At 45.6% G+C, this 11,927-nt stretch overlaps 1 protein-coding gene across 1 annotated transcript in view; it reads left to right on the forward strand.

Annotated features, from left to right (window-relative positions):
• RIPK4 (receptor interacting serine/threonine kinase 4) overlaps positions 1-4,899 on the forward strand; it is a 30,734-nt gene extending 25,835 nt beyond the window's left edge. The window contains exons 7-8 of the mRNA XM_007947283.1: positions 583-847; positions 3,716-4,899. Of these exons, the coding sequence (XP_007945474.1) occupies positions 583-847; positions 3,716-4,899 (1,449 nt within the window). The remainder of the gene's footprint in view (positions 1-582; positions 848-3,715) is intronic.
• The last annotated feature ends 7,028 nt before the right edge of the window (positions 4,900-11,927 follow it).

The raw sequence follows: 11,927 nt of genomic DNA on the forward strand, positions 1-11,927 counted from the left end.
CTGTAACAGAAATACTACAGAAATTTATTTTCTCACAGTTTAGGAGGCTAAGAGTCCAAATTCATGACACTGGCTCTAGGGGAAGGCTTGCTCTCTATTGGCTCTGGGGGAAGGCCCCTGTTTCTTCTTAGCTGCTGTTCCTCAGTTCCTCAGTGATCTTCCTGTGGTTTGGTATCTGTCCTCCCCCATCTGTGCTTCCTTGCTTGTCTCAAAAGTGATTGGTTTAAAATACTCCCTATACTGATAGGACAGATCTCATTAACAAAACAAATAAAACCCTATTCCCAAATGGGATTATGTCCACAAGTATTATTGCTGTTCGTTGCCATGGAGTGGATGCTAGCTTCTTAAGACCCCAAGTATGCAATGTAGTACTGTCTCTCAAGGCACCTCTGGGTGGGTTTGCACCACTAACCTTTTGGCTAGTAGTGGAGTCCTTAACTGTTTGTGATTCTGAAGAGAGACAATTCCCACAACACTCACCCTCCTGCCTCTAGTTCTCCATACTTTTCCGTATCTGTGTCCTGAGTGGGCAAGAGGTGGTGGTGTCTTCATGCGTTTCCCTCTCTCCATCCCTTGCAGGTGGTACCTGTGTCCACGCCCCTCAAGCGCGCCTCAGCCCCAACATTTGATAATGACTACAGCCTTTCGGAGCTGCTATCACAGCTGGACTCTGGAATTTCTCAGACCATCGAAGGCCCAGAAGAGCTCAGCCGCAGCTCCTCAGAATCCAAACTCCCCTCATCAAGCAGTGACAAAAGGCTTTCAGGGGTCTCTTCCGTTGATTCCGCCTTCTCATCCAGAGGGTCGCTGTCCTTGTCTTTCGAGCGTGAGCCTTCAACAGGCGGTGAGCAGAGAACACCTTTGTGTCCTGAGAACTAATGAGCTTACTCATGGGGTTAGAGGAGGGACAGGGGGTGTGGGAGTCAGTGACAACTAAAAAGAATTAGGTGTCCAAATTCTTGAACTGACCATAATGCTCTATCCCTTCAGTAATTGATATTGAGTGTCAGTGCATTGGTCAGTTCATTGAGCACAAATCTGGAGGTGGGCACTGGCTAAGCTGCCCTCTTGGATGGCAGAGAATAAGAGTAACAGACCAAGCCACTTGGCTGTACAGTAGGGTCTCACCAGATCAGGTGCAGAGTCTGGCCTCAGGTTTGTGGATTGAAGAATCTGATCTTGTGAGTCAGTCAGTGGATAAATGGAGCCCCTCACCTTACCATGGGATATTCCTCAGGTAGATGACACCCTCCACTCTCTTTTGTGGGCAATGCTGCCTAAATACTCTTATTCTTTCTTATTCCTAGGCTACCCATTCACTTACTTACTGTGCATTTTGATAGATTAGTTGTCCTCAGAGTTTAAAATACCCTGGTCACAGTTATGGCGGGATCCCCTTTGGTTAGCTGATCTTATCTTTTTATGTTAATTTGCATAGATTTTCTTTTTAAACAGTGCTTTTTTCCTGTCCCTGGCCCTTGGGGACAATGGTGGTTCAGTGGTACAATTTTCCCCTTCAGTGCAAGACTTGGGTTTATTTCCCAGCCAATTCACCTCATGAGCTGCAGTCACCACCTGTCTATCATTGAAGGCTTAGGTGTTGCTGTGCTGCTGAACAGGTTTCAGTGGCGCTTCCAGACTAAAACTGAAGAGGAAGAAAGACCTAGGGTTTTACTTCCAAAAACTCACCCAGTGAAAACCCTATGGATGACAACAGGTTCAATCCCACTGTGTATGGGGTTGCCATGATTGGGGGCCCACTCGATAGCCGCTAACAACAACTTCTACTCCTACAGTTAGGGTTGGTGAGTATTTTAGTTTCTTCTGTGCTAACTGTGGGGACAAGATGTGCTGCAGCCCCATTAGGAAAATACAGACACTCCGGCCATGATGTGTGGATGGGTGAGGGCCCAATGGTCTCCCACAGATTGGACTTCAGGAGGAGAGCAAGTTTGTTTGTCTTGGTAGATCAGGAAAACCTTGTAGAGTGGAGAACTTTTATCAGATCTCATGGGCTTGCTAGAATTTTGAAGTGGAATATTGGTGATAAAAGAGTACATTTTAGGTTAAGGAAACACATCAGTAAAAACAGAGGTGGGGAATGCTGGTTTGGATGGTTTAACTAGAGGTAGGTCTTGGACAGCGAGGCTGAAGAGGAATTTCAGAGGGCTAAATCAGAGAAACTGGAAAGAAATACCACTATTTCCACTGGAGAAAGATGTTCTAGAAAATTTTTTTGGATCTGAAACTTTTAATTGACGTCTTGTCTTCATCTTGAGAGAAGAGGGTATCACTGACTCAACTCAGAATGAGAGTGTTAGAACATCAGATCTAGATTGGGTTGTTTCCATTGCCTTAAGACCACCCATGTTCTACCTTTCTATTAGATCCTTTTGAGAATGTTTAAATGTGAGAAAGGGGAGTTTTCTTTTGTGCAACTCAGAATTCCAGACAATGTAATAGGATTTGTATGTTAAAGCAGAGCTCTTCCTATTCTGGGGCAATATTCCTCCCAGTCCTTTGAGAATTTTTCTAGAAAACATTCCTTATGGGTCACCAGGGCAGAGGTTGGGCTGTGAACTGAGTCATCCCAGTCCAGCTGCAGGCACCAGCTTTGCCTGTCAGTGAGCTCTGCAGGGGGTGGTGTGTGTGAAACTCTTGGAGCACTGGCCTCATCATGTTAGTCCCTGCCTTGTCTTTTTTTTTTTTAAAAAAATGAAGGAATATAACAATAACTCATTTCTAAACACCAATTGGGGGAGTTTTATATTTTTTATCTAAACATTACTCAAGGACAGGTAGAACAGTTTTTATTTTCAAATGCATTAAGTGACCTGCCCAAGGTGTCCTTGATAGGAACCCGGAGCAGTCAGGGCTCTCCAGAGCCAGTAGATCTTTTCTGTCTACCCAGCTAGTTACCTATTGATCATCCATCCATCTAGATGCATATATGTGTATATGTAAACACACATACACATATACATACCCAAACCAAACTCATGGCCCTTGAGTTGAATCCGACTCATAGCAACCCCTCTTAGGTTTCCAAGGCTGTAAATCTTTGTAGAAGGAGACTACCTCATCTTTCTTCCATGGAGTGGCTGGTGGGTTTAAACCACTGACCTTTGGGTTATCAGTCAAATGCCTTCACTGCTACACCACCAGAGCTCCTTACACGTATACATGAACACATACAAATACATACACACACACACACACACACACACACATGTACATAGGTCCTGGTTGAGGAAGTCTGAAATATTTTGGGCAGGTGAGAAACTTGTAGGAGTTTTACGTTACAGCTTTGAGACAGAATGTCTCCTTCTCTTGGAAACTTCAGGGTGTTTTATTTTTTCCTTTAAGGTCTTCAACTGGTTGCATCAAGGTCACCCACATTATCCAGGTTAAATTTTACTTAGATTCAGCTGATTGTTGATGTCTATCACATTTATAAAATACCTCTGCAGCAACACCTAAATCACTGTTTGAATAACTTGGAGCTATAGCCTAGCCAAGTTGACACACAAAACTAGTATAAGATCTGAGACTAAAAGTAAAAAGCCACCTGGAGGCCATGCATCTTTGGGTGTCCCTGCTCAACCTCTCTTAGAGGTTCTGTCCCATGAGAACAACAGAAAAGCTGAAGGTGAGACTGATGTATCACTGGCCACCCATCTTAGCTGACCCTGTGCCTCTCCTCTCCTTGCAGATCTTGGCACGACAGACATTCAGAAGAAGAAGCTGGTGGATGCCATCATATGTGGGGACACCAGCCGGCTGATGAAAATCCTGCAGCCCCAGGATGTAGACCTTGTCTTGGAGGGCAGTGCCAGCCTCTTGCACCTGGCCGTGGAGGCTGGCCAGGAGGAGTGTGTCAAGTGGCTTCTCCTCAACAATGCTAACCCCAACTTAACCAACCGGAAAGGCTCCACGCCTCTGCATCTGGCCGTCGAGCGGAGGGTGCGTGGTATTGTGGAGCTGCTACTGGCCCGCAAGATCAGCGTTAATGCCAAAGATGAGGACCAGTGGACGGCCCTGCACTTTGCTGCCCAGAACGGGGACGAAGCCAGCACACGTCTTCTGCTGGAAAAGAATGCCTCCGTTGATGAGGCAGACTGCGAGGGCCGCACACCTGTGCACGTGGCCTGCCAGCACGGCCAGGAGAGCATTGTGCGCATCCTGCTGCGCCGTGGAGTAGATGCTGGCCTGCAGGGCAAGGACGCCTGGGTCCCACTGCACTATGCTGCCTGGCAGGGCCACTTGTCTATTGTGAAACTGCTGGCCAAGCAGCCGGGAGTGAGCGTGAATGCCCAGACACTGGATGGGCGGACACCCCTGCACCTGGCTGCTCAGCGAGGGCACTACCGTGTGGCCCGCATCCTCATTGATCTCCACTCCAATGTCAACATCTGCAACCAGCTCTTGCAGACGCCCCTGCATGTAGCCGCTGAGACGGGCCACACAAGCACCTCAAGGTTGCTTCTGCACCGTGGTGCTGAGAAGGAGGGACTGACCTCAGAGGGCTGCACAGCCCTGCACCTGGCTGCCCGGAATGGACACCTGGCCACTGTGAAGCTGCTGGTGGAGGAGAAGGCTGACGTGCTGGCCCGTGGGCCACTGAGTCAGACGGCTCTCCACCTGGCTGCTGCCCAGGGACACTCAGAGGTAGTGGAGGAGCTGGTCAATGCTGACAGCATCAACTTATCTGATGACCGGGGCCTCAGCGCGTTGCACCTCGCTGCCCAGGGCAGGCATGCAAAGACGGTGGAGGTCCTCCTTAAGCATGGGGCCCACATCAATTTACAGAGCCTCAAGTTCCAGGGTGGCCAGCAGCTGGGTGGATCACCTGGCCACAGCCCTACATCCACACTCCTTCGAAGAAGTAAGACCTAGCCTGCCTCTGACAGAGTTCGGGCATCTGTGTGGGACTTTTGTCCCATAGTTTTGTTCTGCTGTGGGGACAGCACAATAGTGCACTGGTTGGCTGGTGTGCCTTGTCAGGGACTAGCTGAAACACTGGATAAGTGGTATTCTGGGAGAGAGCATTGGAGTGCAGTCAAGAGGGAGGTGACTGCACAGTGTCTCCATAATGTGCCAGGCATCTGCTTGGGTGTGCTACCCTCCAAATGAAGTTGACTAGATTGCGTTTGACTTGTTGACACATCTGCTCATCAACAGGCCCGTTGTTGGAAGGGATGATGGGTCAGAATCATTTCGTCGTGCTCCTGTTCCTAATGGGCCCCTGATGTTGGGTTTCAGTGACAAAGTCATGGGCAAGATTGAATGTGCTCTGTCACTGAGAGATGCCATCTCTGGTTACTTGAGGCACAGCAGTATTGGGGAGAAGAGGTGTAGGAGAAGCTATAAGCAAAGTCTGTTACCAGAAAATTTTAGTGGAATTCTTGTTTTATAAAATATCTTTAATAGATGAACATGATGTCATCTCTTGCTTTAAATCTGTTAAAGATTCATAACATTGGGTAGTATCATTTGTAAAGAACAAGTGTAAAGAAAAAGGTTGGTTATTTTAAAAATAAAACAGTAATCATACTTGCTCTTTTATTTTCAAATTTGTTTTGTCCTTCAAAATAGTCCTCTCGGTGGCCACATGCTTAAACCAAGTCTCCTTGCTATTCATTTCTCGTCATGTGAGATGTTTTTTGAACTCTAGAGCCAAATATGTAAATCTGCAAAAAGTCATTTAAAATTTGTTTACTTTATAACCTCAGTTTTGGACTGAAAACAGTATTAGATGAACCACCTCACTCATTCATTTTCTTTCCAGCTTTCGTTTCTGGTAAGGTAGTTAATCATCTTGAGTGATACTGTTTTGGGTTCACTGAGGGGTTTGCTGACCCACTTTGCAAATGACTATAGCCAATGAGCCTGGGCTGCTTTGGATGTGTACCCTGAGGTGGCTCCAGGACTCAGCTGTACTCATGGCTATGAAAGGTTCTGATTATCCAGTCTCATATATCTTGTTATATATGTCCCATATGGTGCCTTCTGAATGCTGTTAGAATGAGTTTGTTGCAGAACTTGACCCTGTATGCAAACCACGTCCTGTGGCCTAGTGTATGATACAGAGATTGATATTAATGTACCATGTATGTTAATGTGAGTCTATGGGCAGGATACTTCTTTTCTATGACAGGAAATATCCAGGCTGTTTAGAACTGGCTATGTTTTAATATGCCTCATTGTGCTTTTACTACGTGATGCTACTGTTATATAGATTGTGTGGAAGACAAAACAAGTTCTGTTTGATGTCAATAAAGTACAGTACTATTCTAAAGTCAATGAGTGTGCTTTTTTCTCTAAATAAGCTCACATAGTCTTATTTCTGAAGACCATAGGTTTGAGGCACTCATAGGCCTTCAGATGTGTGATACCCTGGGAGATATGCAATCTTGATAGAAAAATCTCTCGAGACCGAACTTTTTATTTCTTTGTAAGTGTTTACAATTTTTATTTTCATGTGTTAACTTTTTAATTTTGAAATAAATGCAGATTATTTCCAAACTAATAATTCCAGACTCCCTAGTTTACATGTTATCTTATTTGCCTGATCATTCTCTGTCCTTCCTCAGCTACGTTATACATCCATCATCTGTTCATCCCTCTGCCATCTATCTATCTATCCACTCTTCCTTCCTTACAAGAATAGGCCATAGACAATGTGCACCCATTACTCCTAAATACTTCAGTGTGTATGTATCTCCTAAAAACAAGGGATATCTAGGATAGCCACAGTATACACACCAAAATCAGGAAATTAATAGTGATGCAATACAATCTAATTAACAAATCCCATGACAATTTTGTTAATTTTTAAAAGTGATCTGTCAGTATAGACTCACAGGTTCCTATGTAATCAATAGGTTGAAATCTATTATCATTTTGATACTCAAATTGCCCCTGATTGTCCAGTTTGAGTTCTGCAGTGGCTTCTATGTGTTTCTGGTATGTCCCCATCCTCTCTGAGAGTTTACTTTCTGGCACAGTGACACATCCAAGGCTCATCTTGTACTTTCTCCACCTAGCCTTGCAAGCAGCCATTTCTCCAGGGAAACCTCATTTCCTTCCGTGGAGAATGGGGTTTAGAGAACAAGGTCTGGGTGTTCGATGTGCTCATTGTTACCAAGTGCCATGATTTCTAGGCCCTCTCAATGGTCAGATCTTGGAAATGTGTATATAACTTACACGTAAATACATCATACACATGGTCTGGTTTTTTTTTTTTTTTTTTTTATCATATTAAAAACCACGATTCCTGTCTCAATGCTCATGTTTTCTCCTCTCTATATCTGAGATTTGGGCCTTTTCCATTTCTTTACGGATCCCTATCCCATGTTTTTTTCATTCTGGAGCACCTTCTAGCCTAAGAATTGTATGAACATTTTTCTTTGACCTTCCACTTAGGAAAATCTGCTCCTTTCTGGGAGGAAACAAAAGGGAGTCAGAAGCTCCACGTGCTCTGTGGTTGCTCTGGGGCTGAGGGGCCCTTAGGACACTACCTGCCAGCCTCTCCAGGGCCCCCGCTATGAGCAAGGTCCGAGAGCCCAGGCCAGACTTTCTTCAGCACCTCTGGGATGTGGAGAGTCAGGTTCTAGAAGAGAAGTGGTTTTCTAGTGCATCTCTCCTGAAGTTCAGCCTCAGACAACCCCTCTCACTGCAGTGCTTGTAGTAGTCTGGGAAATAGCTCCATCAGGTAAGATGGTAGTAGCCAACACTCCCTTGTTACACCAGTTGCCATCGAGTAACAGATTCATGGTGACCTCTTGTGTGTTAGTACAACTGTGCTCCATAGAGTTTTCAATGGCTGATCTTTCAGAAGATCACTTGACCTTTTGAGGCACTTCTGGCTGGACTTGAACATTTGGGTTATCAGCAGAGCACATTAATCATTTGTACCACCCAAACCAAAAGCTAAACCTGTTGCCATCAAGTCAATTATAACTCATGGTGACTCCATGTGTGCAGGCTGATTTTTCAGAAATAGGTCACCAGGCTTTTCTTTCGTGGGGCCTCTGGGTGTACTAGAACCTCTAACCTTTCAGGTAGCAGCTGAACATGTTAACTGTTTGCACCACCCTGGGACTCCACTCCCTTGTTACTGACCTGGAAATCTAGGTTGGGACTGCCCAGGAAAAAGGGAGCTATCAAAGGACTTGAACTCAGTATCAGACTCGGTCCTGTTTATTCATACCCTCCACACTTCTGTTGTGCATTCTCTTCTCAGACCAATCAGTTGCTAGACTCATTTCACTGGACTTGGGTAAATAGTGCTTTCATCCTCAGCACACAAACCTATGCTCTTGGCAAGCAGACAGATTGCACATCTCACCTCTGACTGGCTTGTCTGTCTGACCCACTGTTTCACCACTGTGTCATACAGATCTTAGGAAATGTCGAGCCCTAATGCAGGGTCCATCTGAAGTCCCACAGGCAGTGGGGCAGCAGCAGGCAGCAGCTGTCAGTCTCTTATTGCTCTCAGGTGAAGATGGACAGCACGTGTACCTGGGTACTTTTGGACTGGCTTAGCAAACAATTGGTTTACCACTTGATAGTTCACTTCCCAGAGCTGATTAGCAAAGAATTTATAATCTTCTTCCAGGCAATTGACCCTGATCCCACATTCTAGGGGCCTTTGTTAGCCAGGAGACATTTCACAGTGCCAAGCATTAGCTACTTTTTTCAAAAGAGTGGGTGGAGCATGCAATGTTATTAATGCCTCCTGTTTACATATCAGCCAAGAGGGAGCTGGCATTTTGCAGAAGATGACATTCAGAAGAGTGAGAATCCCTGGCCCTAAGCTTAGACTAGGTGGTCAGGTTCTGGAAAACTTAAGACCAACTTCCTCCATCCCAGGCCCCATTCCTCCCTCCCTCCCTTCTTCCTTTTTCTTTCCTTTCTCCCTCCCTCTCTTCTTTTCCTCCTCCCTCTCCCGCCTTCCCTTCTTCCTTCTCTCTCTCTTCCCCACGTCCTTCTTTCCACCCTCCTTTCTGATAATTAATTGTCAGACAATGTCAGGCACTGCTGCACATGTGGCCTGTGTTCAGGAGGACTGTTGACATGATGACTGTTAAGCAAGGACAGGTGCAGGCAGGCAGTCCACTCTATGCAGTGCTGCTGGTCACCGCTTTAAGTCCCATTGGCAAAGAAAACTACTGCCTCATGAATATTCGTGTCAGGAAGGGCTGAATTCAGGTGTTTGGTGTCTTCTTTCCTTGATTTGGCTTCACTAATGACTCTGTCATCTCCAAGCTTAGGTAACCTCTGCTCAAGGATCCCAGTAGAAAGAAATCTTTCCCCTAATAGATTTCCCCTCTCCAAACCTAACAGTAACCGCAAGTCATAGATTCTTAGACATTCTTTTTTCCCTCACATTTTAACAACTCTGAAATTGAAATGTGCTTAACAGTGATGGCTTCCTACAATTAAAATTGATAGTATTTTTTTATTTTTTGGCACCTTAGACATACTTAAGGAGTCCCTGGGTGGTACAAACAGTTAATGTGCTTAGCGGCTAATCAAAAGGTTGGAAGTTCCAGTCCACTCAGAAGCACCTTGGAATTAAGGCCTGATGATCTACTTCTGAAAATCAACCAGCGAAAATCCAATGGAGCACAATGGTCTGATTTGCAGCAGCCCATGAGAGTGGGGCAACATTTTGTTCCATTGCACATGGGGTTGCCATGAGTCAGGAGCCCGCTCAGGGGCAGCTAATAACAAGGGTCTCTGGATGGGAGTAGATGATTAATGTCCTCAGCTGCTAACTGAAAGTTTGGAGGTTCGAGTTTACCCAGACGTATCTTGGAAGAAAGGCTTGGCAATCAATCTACTTCTGAAAAAGTAGCCATTACAAACCCCTATGGAGCACAGTTTTACAAATGGGGTCACTATGAGTTGGAGTCGATTCTATGGTAACTGGGTTACTGGTAAGATAATGGTAATATATGGTCCCTTTGCCTGACTGAGGTCATGTGCCCATTACTGAAACCAATCTTGGTAGCCAGGAGAAGAGAATGTTTGGGCTGACCAGGCCTACATTGATCCAGTTGGTGGATCCCACCCCCAAAAAGGTGGGGGTAGTAGTTTCCTGGAGGAAAATCAGGGATACTCGTATTGGAAAAAGTAGACTAGAGGCTAGGCAGTCACAGTCACAGATGTCCCACACACAGGGGAGGGGAACACATATAGTTCTCAAAATGGGACCTTATGAGGAGAGTCCTCAGAGTAGCTTAGCAGGATTGTGAGCAACCAGGAGCTGTGTGTAAAATGTGCATTGATGAGCATTTTCTGAGCAAAACCCATCAGAGGACTGCTGACCCAGAAAGACAGTTTGATTCACAGAACCCTTCTTGGTGGTGTGTATGCTGGAGGGCCAGCTGTCAGCCCAGCCATGGAGACTGTGCCAGCAGATTTGAAGTCACATGATGGGGTTAGAGGGAGAATCAAGTGGCTGCCTTGCTGGACCCATCAGAAGATGGAGGAAGAGCCCTTTGACTCCGGCCCTTAGTGACCAAGTAAGAAAGAAAGACCATGCTAGCCACTGAACTCCACCTAGAAGGCAAGTACAGAGACCAGACCATGGCCAAAATCACTGCCAGGGTCAGGGGTCCAGGAAGAGACAGAGGCAGAACAACCTCTTAACTGAAGAGAACAAAACCACCAAATAATGGGGAAAGGTTTAACCATCACCTTGCTCAGGATGACTGCTTCCTCTGGCAGTGAGAGTGAAAAAACATTCCAGAACTTCCCAGGTAAATAACTACTGTGGCCCACAATGAAGGGATTGAACAAAGAGCAAATTGTTTTTGAGGCTAATAGAAAGTGTTATAACAGATTAAAAATGCTTGCACTAAGAGAAGTAAGCTTAAATTTAAGAAGCATGTTTAGATGCTGGATTAAGGAAGAGAAAAAAAAGTGAGACAAAAATGCATGTTGTAGAATAGGATGTAGACTCTGCTTATCATTAAAAGTGCAAATATAGAGTTGAGTGTAGCTTTTCAGAAAGATGCTCTGGGGACAGTTTGCAGTGCTTGCCCCAGACTGGGGTCCTAGAGGGACTTGGGGTCACTTGTTGCCACTTTGAACAGAGCCTGGCAGCTTAGATAAGCCTCTGTCCCTATGTGGCAACCAAAAAGAATGAGGTCTCCCTGCGGGTGTTCCCGCCTCTCCATCATTTTCTTTCCTCCTTGCATCACTTTGCCCAAACCCAGCTGTGCTACTGGAAAAACAAGACCCAGGCGAGGTGGCACCTGTCTAGGGTGTTGGGTGGGGTTGGGCAGGATGTGACCTCCCTCTGGGAGAAAGCAGACTATGGACGGTGACCACCTCCTCCTTGGTCTGTTTCCATGGGACCTCTTAGTTGGGCTTCTTCTTTACTTTTGACCTTTCCTGGGCAGCTGTGGGATAAGAAACCAGCCTCAGTGGATTTGAGCTAAGCAGCCAAGAAAAGGGAGCTGTGCTTTTATCTTTTAAACTATGAAACCACCAAAAGACCAATTGCTGTCAAGTCAATTACAACTCATGGTGACCCATGTGTGTCAGAATAGAACTGTGCTCCATAGGGTTTTCATGGGCTGATTTATCTGAAGTAGATCAGCAGGCCTTTCTTCTAAGGCACATTTGGGTGAACTAGAGCCACCGGCATTTTGGGCAGCAGTTGAGACTCGAGTTAACTGTCTGTTCTAAACCCAGGGCTCATTTAAACCACAAAAGCCCAGCTAATTAAAGCCAGCTCCCCAAGCAACAACATGACAAATGTTGTCAATGATATGGTTGCTTGATTGATTTTCTAGATCAAAAATCAATATCCCGAGAGGCGGGGCAAGATGGCGGACTAGGCAGAAGGATTGCACAGACCCTCATCAACAAAGAAAAGGGAAACCAATCAACACAGACACAGAAGATAA

Source organism: Orycteropus afer, unplaced genomic scaffold (assembly GCF_000298275.1).
Source record: "Orycteropus afer afer isolate SDZICR_OR568_19922 unplaced genomic scaffold, OryAfe1.0 scaffold00179, whole genome shotgun sequence".
Taxonomy (NCBI): domain Eukaryota; kingdom Metazoa; phylum Chordata; class Mammalia; order Tubulidentata; family Orycteropodidae; genus Orycteropus; species Orycteropus afer.